General features: G+C 33.3%; 1 protein-coding gene across 1 annotated transcript; it reads right to left on the reverse strand.

Moving 5' to 3' along the window:
• Window positions 1–17,048: 17,048 nt before the first annotated feature.
• Window positions 17,049–21,414, reverse strand: LOC144837687 (uncharacterized). The gene is made up of 4 exons (XM_078692904.1): window positions 21,384–21,414; window positions 20,337–20,966; window positions 19,254–19,321; window positions 17,049–19,104 (listed from the first exon to the last, which is right to left on the reverse strand). The coding sequence occupies exons 2-4, from the start codon at window positions 20,962–20,964 to the stop codon at window positions 17,113–17,115; spliced, it is 2,688 nt and encodes an 895-aa protein (XP_078549030.1). The 5' UTR covers window positions 20,965–20,966; window positions 21,384–21,414; the 3' UTR covers window positions 17,049–17,112.
• Between the last annotated feature and the right edge of the window lie 450 nt (window positions 21,415–21,864).

Consider the following 21,864-nt stretch of genomic DNA (forward strand, 5'->3'; position numbering starts at 1 on the left):
CAATTAATAATTTTAAAAAGTTATACAAAAAATATGAAGCTGTTGCTATAAATATATTGAGCAAAAGGTTAAATTGTATAATTTGGAATTTTAATTCATTTAAAAATGCTAAATAAAGTCAGATGTTAAAACCACCATTTCCAAAAATTCATTTTTATTTATCCACTATAAACTTTACAACAGTGTTGTTTTAAACCACACTCCAAATAAAACATAGAAAAGAATGATAGGACATTTGCAGAAAGAAGCAAACTTTGCTCTGCTACCGGTATAACACGGTTCAAATTTCGGAACGTCTATAAATTACTACGGAAATTCGGCCTAATATTTACGAACGTACGGAAATGAAGATAAATATGGTACTACACGCATCGGAAATACAGAATACGCACAATTATGATTTGGCCTAAAAATTGGCCTTAGATTATGGAAAACCCCCGGCAAAACGCAATAATTATGGACAAATCGATTATTAGCCTTGGCAATATGCCTAATATTTAAAAGGAATGAATATAGGCTATATTTCGTTTGTCGATGAATTTTTGAATTCATGTATGAATGATTGATCCATTAGAGGTAATCTGTGATGGCTCTAGTAACACTGCTATGCGTGGGTAATTTGTGAATAACGTAGTATGCTACATACACGAGCCTAGATAGGGAAGATCTGTACTGTCGTTCATTGCGAGAGGAGGGGGAAGTCCGGTAATGTGTCATGAAAAATGTAACAAGCCAGAGATGAAATAAAATCACTAACATTTAGCTGATTGTCGTTGTTTTAGTCGTCGTCAGAAGTTTATCGACCGACATCTATTTCTCATGTGTTGAGCGTTTCTTTAATTGAATAATTTTGGATTTTCAGTAAATTGCCAATGGTTTATTCAAAGTCAAACTGTAACTAATCCCTCACTATTCAATCAAAATGTTATTGTTATACTACTATATTGTTGAAAAATGGATTGCGTGACATGAAAATGGATTGATAGTAAAACGTAACAAAGATACGTTCTTGTCTGGTTATTAGGTATTCATGCTCCGATGAAGCAGAGGATTATTTTTGTAGCGTTCCATTTAAAATGAAAAGAAATATTTTGGTTGTGAAGGTCGTTTTAACAATAAAAATATCAAAACATTCAACAATAATAAAATGCCCTGCAACTCTGTAACTACTTTATGACTAAGCCTATCAAGTTCCGGGTCCGGATGGATATTGTATACGATGAAATGGAACTCAATTTTAATTTAGTGGCAGAAACAACATTTAGTATGAAATTAAGGCTGTTGCCCGGGCCACAAGGGAAACACCTCTGGGTCCGCCCCTGGCTATAATAAGCATTGAATTTGCCTTCTCACCCAAATTGTGCTTTTTTTGGGGGGCTTGTAACTTGAACGCAAAACAAAATACCGAGTGAATGATCAAACAATCGGCGGTGGTTCCGCACACAGAGCACGCGCATCTAACATACGGCGGCAACAAATGTTATCGTGAGGAGGAGGAAAAAAGTACGATCGTTTTGTTCAATCGTAGCATGCTGCATGAGAGTGTTTTTCCGGCCAATTAGAGGTGCCATTTATCATGAATGTTATGTACGAGAGTACCATTTCCGGCCATCAAGGGGTGTCACTAAATTCGCCTCAGACCCCACCCGCGGCGCAGTGACCCAAATACTTATTGTCCGAACCCCCCCTTGACAGATCCTGGCTACGGCCCTGTGGACTGATGCCTGCTTAAGTGTTATACAGTCCTACAATCAAGGCACAGCTTGGACTGATGCCTGTTTAAGAGTTATACAGTCCTACAATCAAGGCACAGCTTGGACTGATGCCTGCTTAAGTGTTATACAGTCCTACAATCAAGGCACAGCTTGGACTGATGCCTGTTTAAGAGTTATACAGTCCTACAATCAAGGCACAGCTTGGACTGATGCCTGTTTAAGAGTTATACAGTCCTACAATCAAGGCACAGCTTGGACTGATGCCTGCTTAAGTGTTATACAGTCCTACAATCAAGGCACAGCTTGGACTGATGCCTGTTTAAGAGTTATACAGTCCTACAATCAAGGCACAACCTGGACTGATGCCTGTTTAAGAGTTATACAGTCCTACAATCAAGGCACAGCTTGGACTGATGCCTGTTTAAGAGTTATACGGTTCTACAATTAAGGCACAGTCTGGACTGATGCCTGCTTAAGTGTTATACAGTTCTACAATCAAGGCACAACCTGGACTGATGCCTGTTTAAGAGTTATACAGTCCTACAATCAAGGCACAGTCTGGACTGATGCCTGCTTAAGTGTTATACAGTTCTACAATCAAGGCACAGCCTGGACTGATGCCTGCTTAAGTGTTATACAGTTCTACAATCAAGGCACAGTCTGGACTGATGCCTGCTTAAGTGTTATACAGTCCTACAATCAAGGCACAGCTTGGACTGATGCCTGTTTAAGAGTTATACAGTCCTACAATCAAGGCACAACCTGGACTGATGCCTGCTTAAGAGTTATACGGTTCTACAATCAAGGCACAGCTTGGACTGATGCCTGTTTAAGAGTTATACAGTCCTACAATCAAGGCACAGCTTGGACTGATGCCTGTTTAAGAGTTATACAGTCCTACAATCAAGGCTCAGTCTGGACTGATGCCTTTTTAAGAGTTATACAGTCCTACAATTAAGGCACAGTCTGGACTGATGCCTGCTTAAGTGTTATACAGTCCTACAATCAAGGCACAACCTGGACTGATGCCTGTTTAAGAGTTATACGGTTCTACAATCAAGGCACAGCTTGGACTGATGCCTGTTTAAGAGTTATACAGTCCTACAATCAAGGCACAACCTGGACTGATGCCTGCTTAAGTGTTATACAGTCCTACAATCAAGGCACAGCTTGGACTGATGCCTGCTTAAGTGTTATACAGTCCTACAATCAAGGCACAGCTTGGACTGATGCCTGTTTAAGTTATACAGTCCTACAATCAAGGCACAACCTGGACTGATGCCTGTTTAAGAGTTATACAGTCCTACAATCAAGGCACAGCTTGGACTGATGCCTGTTTAAGAGTTATACAGTCCTACAATCAAGGCACAACCTGGACTGATGCCTGCTTAAGTGTTATACAGTTCTACAATCAAGGCACAACCTGGACTGATGCCTGCTTAAGTGTTATACAGTCCTACAATCAAGAAAAAACTTCTCAGCCATAAAGTTACACAAACCTTCTTTTGTTAAGAGTGAATTTAATAATAATAGACTTTGTCACGCAAACATGTTAAATGAACAGTATATAAATTTATCTTAGGCCTCCTAAGAATCAGTGTTATAATTTGGTAGTTTGAATGTACTGTACTTTCTTATTTATTAATTAGGTAATCTTAAAAGATCAGATCTTGAAGACGAAATATTATTAGTAATTATTCGGTCTACTAGTATTAATAATATTGATTGAATTTATTTGATGCTCAACATTAAAATTACATATACAGACAAAAGACTAAACTAGAGTTTTGATCAATTTAGAGCATGAGTTAGGACATTTGCGTGTTTCAAAAAATTACTGCGCAAAAATGAGTTTTTGCGTGCGCAATTCTTAAAATGCGTAAAAAATATGAATTTTTTTTAAAAATCATATTCTACTCACCATCCTTAGTACATTCACCAAATTTGAATTTAAAATAACGCTATACGAGCAGGTTAAAAATGACAAAATGCGCACATTAATTGTACAAAAGTGCTAAAAATGGTAAAAAAGTAGGGCCTTTTTAAAATGAATATAATTCTTCAGAATGGAAGATGACCCCCAATTTTTTTAACTTAATATGGAAGCCAATAAGTTGTAGATATAAATGTATATACACATTAGACGTACAAAATGGTATGACGTCATCATTTGGCCACATGAATTTTTAAAATAGGGTTTTTTCCCCTTTTGTAATGGACCACCATATTCAACAGAGCGCAACTCGCTTTGTGATCGATTTTCTTTAAATTTTTAATATATTCTACCTCAACCAATTATGTTACTTATGAGTTGCCAATATTTTTTTCATTTGGATGATGTCATCACGTCTTAAAATTTAAATAACGGTGGTTACGTAATTTCACCTACAAGGTATACTTGAATACCTTACAGCTCTTCTGAATTAAAGTTGACCTTGATGTTTATAACTTATTATGAGAGCTGGTGAAATGTAGATATGAATTATTATAAAAATTAAGCCTATCGGATGTTGTGACGTTATCATATGGCCAGTTGAAGTTAAAAAGTAGTTTTTTCATCTCTTTCGTCAAAGTTATACAATTTTTAAAGAGCGCGCACCGCCCTTCTACGTGCCAAATTTTCTTCCAATTGTTATATTTTATTGCTCAATTCATTATCTTTCGATATTGTTATCCACAAGTTTATTTTGATAATGTCATCAGTGCCGAAAAATTAGAACATGATGTGTGTCCGTAATTTCACCAATGCTACACTGTATATAGATATACAGTATATACTGTACATAATGACATATAATAGGCACAACTAAGCACTATAAGCGTATAATAGGATGGCATACATCAACATTTTCCGATTGTATGTTAACATACGTGCATGTTTAAAAAATATTAATGTCAATAAAATTATAAAAATGATCACCTATATTTCGTCAAAGTGACGAATTAAATTCTAGTTAACATGGCGACGGTATCAAAATGAAACACTAAGATAGCAATTTCGGAAGTACATTATCTCAGCAACAACATGTTAACGTGTAGAAGAAATTTGAATACGTAAAATATAGATGCGCGCTCTTTTAAATGTGATGAACTATGACGCAAAAGATCAAAATACGACTTTTTTTATTCAACTGGCCATATGATGACGTCACAACGTCGGATTGGAAAAATGTTCACATGAATTCGTATCTACAATCCAATAGCTTCTAGAAAACGTTTTAATCATGATTATCACTTTTTATTCTGATGAGCTATAACAGATTGAAATTTACTGTAAAGATGAAATTAAGTGACCCACGGTTTTTATATTTTTAGACATGATGACGTCATAAAAATTAAAATATTTTGAACTCATGCGTAAGATAGTTGATTGACCTAGACAATATTAAAATCTCGGAGAAAAAGGAATACAGATAGGCGTGATGCGCTCCATTGAATATGATGAGCAATAACGAAAGAAACAAAAATCCTATACTTTACATTCGTGTGGCCATACGATGACGTCACAATGTCCGGTTAGCCATATTGATTCATGATCCGATTTCTACAACTCATCAACTTCCAGAATATGTAATTGAAAAAAAGTTCACCTCGTTGTTTAGAATATATGACTGTTTAAAAAAAGGCATAATTTTGACAAATTTTTGAACTTTTTCTTCAAAAACGCACGTAAAGTATCCAATTCAATGTGCCCGTATGACGTAATTGTAAGTCGAAATTGTTTGAAAATTGGTAAAATTACTATAAAAGGCTGGAAAAACATAATTCAATAAAAAAAAATACTTTTAGCGCTACGTGCGCACAACGCGCATAAAATTGTTCGCGCGCGTGGGAAATGTTGACATGCTCAAAATGTCATGATCAGCGTAGAAAGTTGATTAAAAATTAATTTTGCGCATTTTGAATTTTAAATGCGCGTGCGCGCGTAACTTTGTGTAAAACACGCAATTTTATTTCCACAGAAAGTTAGCGCATGATATAAATTAAACTTTTGCTAAGTTTCAATTTAAATTGTTATATGGTTTTAAATCTATGTTAAATACGCGAAATTCATAAATGATCACCTAATAACGAGCATCAGGAACACCCATTAGGCCGGAAAAAAACCAGCCCATATTCAATGGGGTCCAAATTGCACATAATAAACAATAAAAAATACAACATTTATAAAAAAATACATAAAAAAGAATATATTAAACAGAAAAATAAAAAGAGATAGCAAAAAAGTAATGAGGAGATTGCACGTTGTCAAGACTATTATAGTTATCATAATTATTATTAATATTCAATATTGCGTTCAAAATGTTTTTTAATATGTGATTTGAAAGTAGTTATTTTGAAATTAATTTTAAGTTTGTTGAAAGAGAAGAAAAAAGTAGAATGAGACTGTTTATTTCCTTTAAGCAGAGGTAGAACCAGATTAACATTACGTTGGCGTGTGTTATGTGTGTGGATTGTGGATGTCCGTGAGAAATGTTTAGATAGATATGAAGCTGCATTGTTATTGACAATTTTATGAACATTACAAAGCCTGAGAAATGTTACTCTACTTTCCACCTTAAGCAAGCCAATGTCTGATAACTCCTTCTGACCAATATGAGATCGTGGTCCGAAACCGTAAATAAAACGCACAAATTTGTACCGAGTGGTCTGTAGTTTTTGCTTCAAAACTTTGTCGATACCTTCATACCAAGTCGAAGCACAATAATCAAACAAGCATTGAATTAAGGCAGAGCATAACAGTTTTTTCGTATTTTTGTCCAAGCAACTTGCCTGACAATATAAATACCTTACTCTAATATACCGCCTTTTTTATTACACTTTTGGCGATGTTGTTACAAGAGGCAGAACTATCAAGTTCTATACCTAAATATTTAACTGATTTTGAACCCGTTAAAGTAAGGCCATGAGAAATAATATTGAAAGATCGTAAACATTGAAGCCTTTTTTGGGTACAAAAGATGATAGATTCAGTTTTACTGATATGAATAGATAGTTTGTTATCGACAAGCCATACTCTACATGAATCAAGAGCTTTACTAAGTTTATCAGCGACGACAGTCGGATCTTTGTGCCAAAAAATAATTGCACTGTCATCAGCATATAACAGCAATTTGCATTCAGGGTCAATACTTACAAACATATCGTTTATGAAACATAAAAAAAGCAGGACCCAATATGCTACCCTGTGGAACTCCACATGAAATATCCATGCGAACGGATAAGAAGTCTTCGATTTTAACAATTTGGCTTCTGTTTGACAAATATGAACGAAACCAATAATGAGGTGATGCCCATTAACGAAAGCTTCTCACACAATATATCATGATCGACAGTGTCGAATGCCTTACATAAATCTATAACTACCATACTAGTATGAGTACCTTCAGAGTTATTTAATTTAATTGTGTCTAATAGATTAATTAAAGCACTTTCGGTAGAATGAAATTGCCGAAAACCTGACTGATATTGATAAATAAGATCATTTTCCACAAGGTTCTAACTGAACATGAACCAACCTTTCGAGAATTTTTGAGACAACACTTAAGACGCTGATGGGTCTATAGTTTTGTGGATTTTTACGACATTTCTTTTTATACAGTTGGATGACTTTAACTATTTTAAAATCAATCGGAACAACTCCTGTATTAATTGACAAATTGAAAAAATACATTAAAGGGGAAGCCAGTACACCGGCGCCAACTTTCAAGTTGTTTAAGAATGAATTCTTCTGACACAGTTTTAAGGCTAAAAAGAGTTGTAACTTTTGAAGAATAAAAGTCTTTTACAATTTTGGAACCATAGTTAAACATGTTACTCATGGGTGGAAGTTTATCATGCATCATTTATCTTACTACATTGGTAAAATGATTATTAAAATGTGTAGCAACCTCTCGTTGATTGTGAATTTTTGATTCGTTTATTTCCAAAAGAACTTTAGCTTGTTCAGACTATATCCTAATTTCTTAAGATGTTGCCATAATTTCTTTGGATTGTTTTTATTTCAATTATTTTATTTCGAAAATACGTTGATTTAGCTTTTTTAACATTACGCTTGACATTGTTTCTTAATTTACAATACATATCATGATCTTCTTTGATTTTACTCTTTTTAAATTTATTAAGATATTGATCACGAGTTTGTATATCATTTAGAATATCTGTATTAAGCCATGGATCTGACCTTTGTTTCACCCTGATCTTTCTAAGGGATGCCACACAGTTTATAACTAAACATGAGGATGAATTCCTGTCAAAACGAGTGTCATCACTTATCAAGTTAGAGAATCCTAGTAATTCGAGAACGTTTTTATAATTCGTAGATTGAGTACAATCTCTGTTAGTATTTATGTTAAAATCACCATTTATGATGGTTTCAAAGTGGTTAATTTTATTTACAGTGTCTTCGAAAAAGTTTAGAAAATTGTTGACATTCTGTTCAGGAGGACAGTAATATGTTCCAACAACGATTGGTTTGGTATCCGGGTGGTTGAGTTCAATCCATACTGATTCAACATTTTTGTCCATTAAGTCTTCTCTCTTGACGCTATGTCCGTACGCACATACATACATACTCCCCCTCCTCTACGAGAAGATCTATCATTGCGAACTAAGGTATATCCATCTCTTTTTACTTCATTATCAGGAACAGACGGATGGATATAACTGCTGCTTTTGATTTTGATGCGATTTCCCTTATTTCAGATATTTTGGGAATCAGCGATCGTACATTAAATTGAAGAAAATGCATTCCTTGTTTGTTCCTTGTTTGTTAATTATTTTTGCGATGTCGTCCATGTCATCATCTAGGGGATCAATCTGATTAGCGTCAGATTCATCTTGGTTCCGATTTTCATGAAAGTCTGCATCATGCCATGGGAGGGAGTTCCAGGAGCATATATGGCAAGTATAAGAGGACGTCTTACCGGCGCACTTTGTGTGTATTCTTTTAACGTCGCATGTATTGCATCTGATGATTTTACTTCGCTTGTTAAATCCTCTACTGCATACGTCACAAGTTGTTGAGGTCCAGGATTTAAGGAGACATCCCCAGCAATAATGATCAAGTAACTTGACGTTAAGTGGTGATGTTTTCTTAATATACGTTTTACCGGATATCTCGATGAGCTTGCCAGAGTGGTGATCTCAAATCCAAGTTATCCTGCTTAATGTGGGCAGGTGCTGACCAGTTGCTTGCGATGTCTTAGGGTGCATATTCTTACTATGATACATACTGTAGTAAATGGATGAATAATGTTCTAAATTGTACTTTATACTGCATGATGATGAGCAAAAGTAGAAATTACGCCTTTTTATGTTATAATGTAAGCATTCAAAGACAAGCGTTTCATCGGTTGTCACGATACAAAATTACAGTACGACCAACAGTAACTGTAAATATTATTGTTGTAATAATCCGCACTAGTTTGTTTAAAAAATATCCAAACAGCCAATGATTTAGATGAGGAGAGTGATCCTAGGCCTAGTCAAAAGACTAAACGTAACGTACTGTATGGTGGTAAGCACAATGCTTGGCGTCCCTGGTTAAACGTATTACAAGGCGCGAAAGGCCTAGCTGATCAAAGTGAAGAAAATGATATGATCCTAACTTACAACTTGTAAATTAAAACAGTTTTCTTCAATCAATATTTGTTGCTTTATCGATATGTCAGGTATTTCACTGTCGGTATATCCAAAAATCAAGAAAATGTATTTTTAAAGACATTCAGTGTAGACAAAAATATCGCAGATACCGCCTTTTATATCAGTAAAATACAAATTTGACATCTCCTCGGGAATGATATTTTGCTCGAGAGAATATATATTTCCTTCAGCTTGCGCTTTGGGAAATATATATTTCATTGAGCAAAATATCATTCTCAAGGGGATGTCAAATATTTGTATAATAAGAATGGGTTAGTATTTTATATTTACATAGTTACCAACCTAAGAGATTTGAAATGAGTGACATTAGGAAAGGGAATTAGGAGACAAAGCATTTAAGCTACAGTCCCTGATAATAAGGTACTTCCGGTACGGTGAACGATGCAAATACATTATTATTATTAGATGGTATTGTTACTCTTTTGTTTTGTATTTCTTATTATCATTCAACATTATTTTTATGCTGATTCTTGAATTTATTTTATTAAATTTCTTTTTTTGGAGGGTAAAAATTGAACTGATCCACCGACCAGGCAAGAATATTCAGCACATCCCGGGGTTCCCCCATTTATAAACGCAAAATGTTCCTGTGTCGTTTCAGTCCACCGTAGGATTTTACATCGCGATCTTGAGCCCATCCTTCATCACGATGAGCGGCCACGGAAAAGTTAACTGTAATTTTGCATGATAGTTCGTATTATTTTTTATATGTATGGTGTTTATTAATGAATATTCACATAACTGTTTTATCCTTTTAAAACATACCAATTAATTTGAATGCATTTTATTCTCAAATAGTGAAAATAATAATCATGCATATCTTCTGTAAAATATGTGACGAATATGTGGTCACGTATGTGTTTGTTCAAAATTCATGTTTTATTAAAAATCACTTTGAAATGCGGGATCGTCCCTCACGATGTGAGACGGTTGGTGACTATGTATTTATAATAAAAATTAGCTGGGAAAGTACCCATTCAATATACACAATTCCTTTTGGTACAATAGTTATAAACGTAACGTTTACGTACGTAACGTTTACGTACGTAAAGAACATAAAAAAACTTTACTGCAGTTAAAATTGTTTTCAACTAACCTTTTTCTTGCTGTAGTATGATTTACATGAAATGGTAATTATATCAAACTCAACCAGTTCCTCTTATTCTGAATTACCAAATAGTCGACAAAATGAAATATACAGTAGTGTAGGTTCAGCAATTGGAATGTCTTTCAAATCTAAAATTAACAAACTTTTTAGTATCACAAGATCCAAAGAAAATGTCTCATGCATGAAGAATGCACATCAATTGAGTAAAACAAACTTTTGTGTTCAATAATAAAAGCTTTCAAATAAGGTTAATATTAACAAAAATAGTATGAGAGACTTTTGAAATATAACGCAAGGGTCAATAGTGCAGAAAAATAGCATTTCCTATTACATTTCGTCAAAATGTTCCATTACAATGAATATAAATATATATGTTCCAAGTATTTTGATACCAATATCTTGTTGATAGACCAAAGGGTTATGGAGATAGGGCCATTTTGATCTTGGGGCTGTTACCATGGTTATGGGATCGTAAAAATGTGTTACCTAGCATTTTTGGTATCCTAGCACCATAATAAAGTGAAATCAAGTAAAATCTCACTTTGGGCATTAAAATCCTACGGAAATACACGAGGACCCTGACTATATAGGAAAAGAAGGTAAAAATCAACGCCAACAATTTTTAATAAATGTGCAATTGTTGATGTTTAACCGCGTTCAACTTTATTTTAGTGATACAATAATTATTAACTGACCAATCAAATTATGTCACCACCAGTGGTTTGTGAAAAAAATATGTACGTGCTGATAATTCTTGAATTTTCACAACGCAACGATGTTTTAAAACAACAAGTCAAACTAAATTTTGATATTTTTGTCTTTAATGTGAGCTTTTACATTAATATCTTACCTTTTAACAATTATTCTATTCTGCTAATTATAATATATATATAACTTTTAATCCTTAGGCCTAATTATCAAGTAAGAATATGTATTGAAATTAATTATTTATTTATTTCCTTCGTGAATTGTTCTGTAAAATTTGTATAAATTAACTGATTTTTTTTTACAGAACACTTCTTTTTCATTGCTGTAAAACAAAGAAATTGTGTTATTTTGGCACAATAATGCTTATATTTTATATTTTACCTCCGCCAGCATTAAGGCACACACAAATATATATATTTTCCTGGAGAAATCTTATGTAGGAGAATTTTACATCTCGGAGTGGCTTTCTAATTTGATATTCAGTGGCAATGCGATCACTGGCTAAACCTAGGGGCCCCCAGAGCATGAACAGCCTCAATGCAAATACCCTGCTCATTGAGTTACGCCACTGTTGATATTAGAGACTTTACGAAACAGGACGGGAAGCCACAGGACGGTACTCATGAATAATTTAAACATTAGCTTTAACAAAGTGGGCGTAGCTTGTCATAAAATTCTGTTGTCTTAACTTTTTTTATTTTCCCGTTTACGGAGAACGACTAGAAATAATGTACATATAACCTTAAATACACAGTTCAAATTACACTTAAACCTGGAATTTTCAAAGCTCTAAATAATATTTGAACTTCTAATTTAATTGTTTGACGAAATAACATTTTTATTGGGTTAAATTGGCTGTGTTAAAAGCAATAGGCCTACATTTGCACTGCGTTTTACTTTGAATTGAGGGTCTAGGTAGGAAGGCTAGGCCTATGCTTTATCACCAGAGCCAATTAGGTGATTCAGAAGAGCCCCGCGAGACAGGGGAGGGCGAGAGATACTGCCGATTGTCGTGGTCTTCGCGCAAGGGTGAGCAACTAATAAAATGTAAACTGATTATGATTTTACGCTCTAGCGAACACAGGATATTCATCGTCCTCCCCAAACTGTCCAATTTCGTAAAGTCCCTAGTACTGTACCAATACTAAACCTGGAAATAACCTTTAAATGCATACTTCTGTGTTAAGTGAACTTTTATAAATTTCACATTGATGTTTCAAGTTTGAAACTGTTGAGTTTGAGAGTTTGACCCAGACATTTTTTTATAAAGCTTATTTTTTCAGGAAAGGTCCAAAACTATGATTGGATAATCATACTAAAAGTCCTGAAAAACCACTCAACAATGTTATGAAATGAATGAATATGTAATGATAAATATAATGAATAAATGAACAATGAATGAAGTAATGATCATCAGTGACACCGTGGGAGACATCTATATTATAAGTGAGAGAGTTTGTACGTCTGTCTGTCTGTCTGTCTGTTTGTTCGTTATACAAACTTTTGTTACTGCACGTAATATTACATATGGGGTATCAAAATGACCGCAATTGTACCAGGAATGTTCTAAGCTATATTTGAACATCGTCCGCCACCTAGGATCCAAGTTAGGGACCAAAATGTGGTCAAAACCCCCACTTTCAATGTTTGTTCGTTATACAAATTTCTGTTTCTGCATGTACGTAACCATACAAAATGATGGCAATTGTACCCGGAAGGTTTTAAACTACATTTATAAAAATTCCCCCGACTCCTGGGGTTTTTGTGGGAAGGGGGGGGGGGTGTGTGTGGGTGTGGTGGTTTGTGATGTCATTTTTGCTAGGGCTTGGGGTTGTAGGCTATCGAATTGTAAAATTATACTACAAAAGTTTTACAGTATTTGAATTATCCTCAGCAAGGCGTTTGGGGAAATATAGATATAGATATACATATTTTATTCATTAACCAATATGACACCTATTCATTTACACATTTTATTATAGTACTTTACCCATATCCAGATATGTATTGGTCTCTTGGATTGTCTCATTACAGACATCCATTTCTGTGTGAACATACACACGTTCTTTACTGTTACTATGTTCAACTACATCACCATGCCCACCAAGGTAAAAACGCCCATTGTGGGAGAGGGGCGTTGGGAGATACGGTTTGGGAGTTGGGGTTCAGGGGATAGTGGGGATTTTGCTTAGGCTAGGAGTAGTGCAGATATATGGTGTTGGGGTTCAGGGGACAGTGGGGATTTTGCTTAGGCTAGGAATAGTAGGCTATCAAATTGACCAGAACTGTGGATGGAAAATGTTACAGTATTTATTTATTCCCATGACCGAAACTGGGATTGTTTTCAACTACATTTAAAAACTGCCACTGAGGGATTATGGGTTGGGAGTGATGGCTAACATAATTTGTACTGGTACCGTCTTAAAAGCATCACCCGGTTTCTGGGGTGTGTTGGGAGGAGGAGCGAAAATACTGGTGTAATGAAGTAGCCTAGGCCTATATGATTGAATTGTAGAACGAAAACTTACTAGGCCTACATTTTAACTGTCAAGGGGAGGAGGTAAGGTTTGTTGATTGCGGCTGCGATGGTGAGAGGAGAAAGAAGGCCGGGGGACCGCAGTATCAACATTATATATTTTAATTATCAGCCAATATGACACCTACTCATTTACACAGTTTACAACGTACTTAAGCCATATGCCTATCATAGCTATGTATGCCCTCTCAATTTGAAGCTAAAGTTTAATTGAATTTGTCCTTCACTGGAAAGAGTATGGGGTGTTATTAAGGGGTGGAGGTTGGTGCGTATACGGAGATACTGGCGTCTAATTTTGAAACCTGCCCTGGGACGGGTATAATTGCTAGTATTTACATATCCGCCACTTTTAAAAAAACTGTTGGTTATGTTCTCAAGCTCTACACTATAAAACAAGTCTGACAAAAAAAGTGTGATGTGCCAAAATATGGTAGTGATATGACATCATCATGTCCATATACAGTATGGGCACATCACATTTTTTGTTACATAGTTTGATAGTGTAGACAGAGCTATATAAAACTGATTTTGATTATCATTAATATTATAGTGAAATCAATTTGACAATTACAATGAGATCATTTACAGTAAAGTATGTGTCTTAGTCATATCGACGTCATATCATATATTAAACAAAGAACAGCTGAAAAATGTAGAATGTAAAACCAATAACCAACCGAATTAAGTCCTTTAGGAATTCTAGTGTACGGAATATCTCTGATTGGGATCTCGTTGTTTTGTGAATCCCGATAAAAATCCAGAGTTTTCGTGGACGTTCACAAAACAGGATTTTTGATCAGGATCTTTTTGTTTCAGTCCAAAATCCTGGTACAGTCTATATCAAAATCAGGACATAAATCTGATATCTCGACAAGTTCCAATACGGGATAGGTAATCAGGATTTCCAAAAGATCGGGACATCGGTCGGGAACCCGATATTTTCCAACAAATTTCTGGACCAAAACTTTTGGTCGAAAATATCGGGATCCCCACAAGATCCAGATGTTTATTCTATAGAGAATGTCTAACAAAATGTCTACATCAGTAGGGTTATGAATACAACCTGTCATTTCAAGTTCATTAAAGCATTCAAGCGCTGATACATCTTGTCATTCAGCAGAAGTCTTAATAGCCACAAGCATCTCTTGCCTTTATATTTATTACTTATACAAGCAAGAAATTTTACAAATTCTTCTTTGTTGTTTTTATTTCTAAAAAAGTACACACAATATCTTTTATAGTAATATTGTGAAAATTCTTTAGATATTATGCTATTGTATGACATTTTTACAAATTATCAATTAATGAGTCGAGCTGTACTTGATTGCTTTAAAGTAGCCCTCTACATACACTTGTTTGATTTGCACTTGTGTGATACCTGGATATGTCATTGGCTTCTACAGTGTTTATTACCCTGTTAGTGCATTGGTACATAAAGTACTAATATTCATTGTAACAGCGATTTAACAATATGACTGGAAATACTACTTTATAACAATATCTCTATTAATACTGAATTGATAGAATCTGAGATGTTTGTAGAATAATCTTTGAGCCAAAGTTATGTTGTCATAAGGTAAATCTTTAGCATAATACCGATATTGTGAAAACCATTTGAATATTTCTGATTCTGGTCAATTTACTGTATGCTCTCATTGGTTGTGTTAAAAATATAAGGCCAACTTATATATACATGTTTACTTTAAAGCAGTTTTGTAATTTTTTATACTCAACTTGTTCACATGACGGTTGTACAAAAGTGTCTTCCATCCTGTTATTAAATGCGCTTCGCAAAAAGTGACAACAATAAGCCTCATCCCAGGCCTAGGCCGCACAAATCCGTGTAGATGCAGGCTTGGTGGAGTGTATTCTGGGTTAGTTAGGCTAGATCTTTGATTAGCAAACTTCAAAAGGATGAATGATCTATGAAGATATACTTCCCTTTATAAAATGGATCCAAATGTATTCACAGTTTAAGAAATAAATTCTGAATGTATGCCAATACATACTTTAATTGTAATCCATTTATTGGTTTCAACACACACAAACACATAATAAGTTAGCAATGAAAAATAGTTTTACCAAACATCAAAGCAGCAAATAAAACATGTGTCTATCCGATGATATAGCATTGGCTTGGTAAAACTATGCATCATGATGTATGAGATTCTGGCATATTAAAATTGATCTACTCAGATAAACAAGTTTAATTGTATTTTAAAAGGTAAATAGTTAAAAATATAAGAGATATAATATAGTGAAAATGTATTAATAGGCCATAAAAATATGTTATATATTTCTATTATAAATCTCATTGTGATCTTATATATAAACACATTAGGCATAGGACATTAATTCTAAACCGCCTGGTGATATACTGAAATTGAATTAACTAATTTAAAACGATAAAATGAGGAAATCTGTGAGAATGAGAAAAAGTCACCCCAAACGAGATTCAAACACAGAACCTTCTGCTTGATATGCAGATGTTAACCATTAGACCACTGGGGCTTTCATGGTATTGTTCAAACCCGATTGGATAGCAACTCTCTAACATCCTCGGCATGGTATGGCGGATATACTTTTATATATATATAAACACATTAGGCATAGAACATTAAACTAAACCGCTCGGTGATATATTGGCAATTGCAAAAACCTTTTCCTTTTATTGTACTAGTGTTCAATATTTATTATGTTGGTAACATTGTGCCTTGAGTTACCATGTTGAATTTAAGTCATCTGATTTATTGTTTTATAATGAAATAAAATGTAACAAAATCAACTTAAAAGCATTCTACAAAATACAATCATATTGTAAGTCAAAATGATTAAAATAATATTTTGATAAACTTCTATTATATTATTACTATAGTGTCAACTTTTCTTATTTGATTACATAGGGGTACCATGTTAAATACAATGCACCTGATATATTATTTTATTATGAAATCAAATTTTGCAAAATCAACTGAATATCAACAAATACAAATGATCATAAATACTGTGTAATTATAACTGAATGAATTTTGAATCAACTCGTTGACTTTTAGTTTATGATGAACAGACAACCTCTTTACTATCTGTATTGATATACATTTACATTTAAACATTTATTTACAGTTGTAGACAATTTTGCCTTGTCTATAAACATATAATACAGCTTTTATTTAGTAGTCCAACATGTAAAACATTAATTTCTTGCTAGACAACATAAGCAATAATATAAGTAAAAACTATAAAATGTACATTGATAAACAATGCTTGTATGCTTCAAGGCAGCTGATTTGTTTATTTTATACATTTAACTGGGATTATTTAATTATTTGGAAGCATACAATTTAATTTGATGTTGAATAGTTTGCATGTTTTGTAGTTATTTAATAATTAAATATTTTCACATTGTTTGGTTCATGGTTTGCCACTGCTACTCTTCGTGGCCTTTTAGAGATTACAGCAATCCCACATGGAACATCCAACCCATCAACTCTGTTATCTATTCTTTTAATGAATTTACCATTTTGATCAAATAGTTGTATTTTATGATTGCTGGATACTATTATGTTCCCATCCATATCAATGGTTATACCCTGAGGACTAAAGACTTTACCACCTCTTTGACCAGAGCTTACAAGGATATTTATCAGCTTATCATTAGCATCAAACATTTGTATTAAGTCATTTTCAAAATCAGCAACAATCAAATACCCCTCCTTTGTTACTGCAACATCTGACGGCTGTTTCATCTGACCTGCTTTACTACCTTTAGGACCAATCTGACCCAATGTTCTGCCATCATCAATATTGAATTTAAACACACAGTGACATTTACGATCTGCTACATATAAGATCCTGGTTGTTTGGTTTACTGTTATTCCTTCTGGATATTGTAAAACTCCTTTACCAAAGGTTTTGATTTCATGATATTGATTATCACACATTACAACACATTTTTCTGTTGTGTCACTATACACCATGTGACCATTGCCTATTTGATGCATGCAATTGACACTTACATTTTGTGGTATTTGTATTTTAGAAACAAAGCCACCTGATTGATCAAACTTTATTAAATCTTTACTGTAGCTTGACACTAACATACATCCATCAGTACCTAATACTACATCTGTTACATTATCTTCTTTATCATGTTCTTTATACTCTGATATGATGTTTGTGGTATGTACAAGTCCAAGTGGTTCCACCTTGATACTCACTGGTGAACCTATGACATGTGACAAATCTCCATCAAGGATATCCATGTACCAATCTCCTTCCAAATCACATCTTCCTGTTATTGTGTACCCTCTCTTTCTGTGTGTTACTTTAGTCTGAGATTTTTCACCTGATGAGTTGGTTAGTGTGGCTGTTAATTGTCCAACATCACTCTCTGCTAGACTTGATACTCTCACACTAAATGGCTGTCCTTTTGTGACTGAAATGTTCCAATCTTCTTTATTAACCTTGACAATCATAAGTTTACCAAAACTTTCATACTTCATCAACTCACTCAGCCTTCGAGACGGAACAAACTTTGGTGTAATACTTGTTTCAGTAAATGATTTATCTGCTAAAACATTTTTCCCAACATCAGTGATAGTTGTCATGTATGATGTAACAGTTTCTGTTTCTTGTGGTTTATTCATCATTTTATTGATAGATTCCATCAATGAGCTCACTTGTGTCAGCTTTGATTCAATACTTTTAATATGAATATCAATAACTTCTTTTTGTTTTTCATAAGTCTGTGTAAGATTTTCCATCATAACCTTCGATTCCTCATTCACCTTTCTGATAATTTCATTCTTATGAGTTTCAATCGATGTTCTGCTTAACTCAAAATTAGATTCAAGCTCTTCTCTTTCTTTACTAATAACATCTAATCTTTCATTTAGCTTTTCTTTAACGTCTTCAGCTATCTTTATAGTTTTATTAACAGTTTGATTAATTTCATTCAGAGCTTTTTCTATTGGTATCATCTTATGATTGCTTCTATCAATATGACTATGTTTGCAATCTTCACATACCATAAGTTTACAAGTAAGGCAGTAATAGTCCAATTTCTTGTCAGTATGAACTGAACATTTTTGTGAACTTCTTCCATCTACATTTGCATCTGATGTGCAATTCAGTGCAGACAAATCAATATGTTGCTTGATACATTGCTCACACTGATGCCTTTCACACTCAATACAATGGTATTGTGGTTGATTATCATTTAAGTGGGTGTCTGGTATTTCAGATCTAATTTTACAAACATGTTGATCTTTATAACTTTCCATTTTGTTTCTATCATTTTGTAGATTACCACGTGTTGCATTTGTATTTGTGAATCTTTGTTGACATTCCAAATCTCTGTCAAATACTGTTTTCTGTAAAATATAACACAATTTATTTAATTTGTTCAGTGTATGTGCTTCTTCTAAGACATCTATTTTAAATTCTAATACATCTATTTTTATTATTATTAACATTTATTATCTAAAGATTTATCATCTCTCTTATAGTCTTTGGTATTTACCTTTCTGTCAGCGTTGAGTACTAGTGGTGCAGTAGTAGGCCTACTTTTAACTTGTCTGTCAGTTTGGGCTAAAGAAATGATAAGTGAAACTATGAATATTTACTAAAATAAATGGACAGCAGAACACTTTATTAAGTTATAATATAATAATAATGATAATTTTGGTGGCACTCTTTGTTTCGTTAAAAGTCCTGATTTTAAACTAATTCTTACTTGTAAAGATTAATTGCGTTGTTATTATTATTTATATATAGATTGCAAATAAAAATAAAACTTCCATTACATGTTAGGCCTATAAATGTAAAACTTCCGTCAAAATATTTTTACAATGCAATTCTGAACAGACCTACTGCACTTTGTTTACTTCAAAATAGATTCTTTCTGTTTTTTTAAAGCAAATTTGCTATGTAAATAAATTGGCTTATGAAGACTTGTGTAAATATTAGTTGGATACTTACCACATGGTGTTAAAATGCGTATCAAAACAAATATGATAAAATAATTAAACTTTTCAATTTTGTAATGAGTAATAGGAATAATAAAAAGATAAACTGGTTATTACCTTTTTTTTTTAACTGTTGTTTTTTACTATTTTGCATAGGTCTGTGTGTGCATTGTGCATGGGAAACTACAAAATGCTTAAAATAAACCTTTACCATTATGTGCTCACTAAACCATCTAGTAAATATACACAGATGGTTTTTAAAAATCGTGGCAATGGGATTATTTAACACGCAACAAACTATAATCATCAAAAAACTACCAAAAAAAATAAGTGTCTAATAATAATTTACAGCAATGTTAAATTCTGTTTGGATAACTCAATGTGATACTGTATATGCAAATCACGGATATTATAATATTGTTTTTTGTGTCATCCAATAAATGGCATTACAACACTATCAACGCCATGTTTAGGACTTTATCATGTGATGAAGTTTCATTGTAAACTAAATAAGCACTCTATAATGGTTTACATTAACAAATTAAAATTATATAGATTGTACTGCAACATACAATATTCAAAGATCTATTTATTGCTTGCAGTTAATTGTTTATAACTACTTACTTATAAATACTTACCATCACTCATAATCCTGGTCTTTTCCACTTTTCCAGTTGTTTTTCTAGTAAGATCGCTAACTTTTCTCTTCACTTTCCTAATTTCTGTAGGCCTACCCAAAAACATGTCACTTGCTTTTTTATCAAGAAGCTTTGCAAAACGTTCCATTGACTGCTCTTTATCCAGCAATTGTTTATCCACCTCCAGAAAGAATACAAAATCCCAAACTGTGGCAAACTTGTGATGACCAAGGTTGTAATGAGCAAGCATGCTTGATACTTTCGTTGTATTTTGTCGTAATGCTGTATAAAGTCTTTTGCGATATTCTGATATGGGTTTGCCCTTGGTGAAGTTGTACTCTTCATTGTTTGGATGCTTCACTTTAAACTCTTCTATTAAATTTATCATTTTCTGCATTTCAGTTACTTTAGCAATGTCTAACAGAATTTCTACATCAGTAGGGTTATAATGAATATAACCTCTGCTTTCAAGTTCATTAAACCATTCAAGTGCTGGGACATCTTCTCTACTTAAAACTTGGCCAGAGCAGTGGTCATTCAGCAGAAGTCTTAGCCACAAACGTTTCTCACCTTCATATTTATCACTTAAGCATGCAAGAAATTTTACAAATTCTTGTTTTGTTGTCATTTCTAAAAACGTACACACATAATCGTTTATAGCTACAATAATACTTAGATTGAGTATTACCTATTATGGTATTGTTCATGACATTTTTACAAGTCATCAATTATTGGTGCATTATGAGAATATTAATATTTTAAATATATTTATACAGGTACAGTAATTAATAAGTAGGCCTACATTTTTAAATCAATATGATCTCTACCAGTTCAAAATTCAAATTGCATTATTTTTATATGTTGATTTCTTTTAATGTGTTTAATTTTGTTTACATCAATCTTCTACAACATATTATTAGTCTATTATTTTTTAATTATTTTAAAGCAAGTTACTTCATTCTAAAGTTTTTATTTACAGCTTAAACACTACAAGTACAACTACAGCAACAAGACAAATTCTATTATTAAAATAGGCTTACCACTTACTTTATCTTTTTGTTGGATTAAACTGAAATTTATATTAATAGAAGATGCGATGGATTTAGTTCTTCCTATAAATCTATCAACAATAAATCACAGTATTTAGCATTATGAGTGGTACAATAAATAAAATAAATATAGGACATGGAATTTCAACTCCCCGCAAAATAGAATATTACTCATCTATAAATATAAGTATCATTAACAATGGTTTCTGTGCCATAAAACTTGAATACAATGCATTGTCTTGATAATAATAGATATAAATGTTGTGAACTCTGGGTTTTAATAGAGCTTGTCACGCAAACTTTCTTTATAAAGTATGAAAAGCCATAGTAATATATAGAAACAAAATGTAATATGCTCATTCCTTTTTTGAAATCAATCTGTAATTTCTATGTTCTCTTTTAGGATTCAGGACAATATCCCAATTTTCTTATCTGAGCTATATTACTAGCTAACTAATTGTTTTTCTTTCAATTGTTGT

Source organism: Antedon bifida, chromosome 3 (assembly GCF_963402885.1).
Source record: "Antedon bifida chromosome 3, ecAntBifi1.1, whole genome shotgun sequence".
In the NCBI taxonomy this organism is placed as follows: Eukaryota; Metazoa; Echinodermata; class Crinoidea; order Comatulida; family Antedonidae; genus Antedon; species Antedon bifida.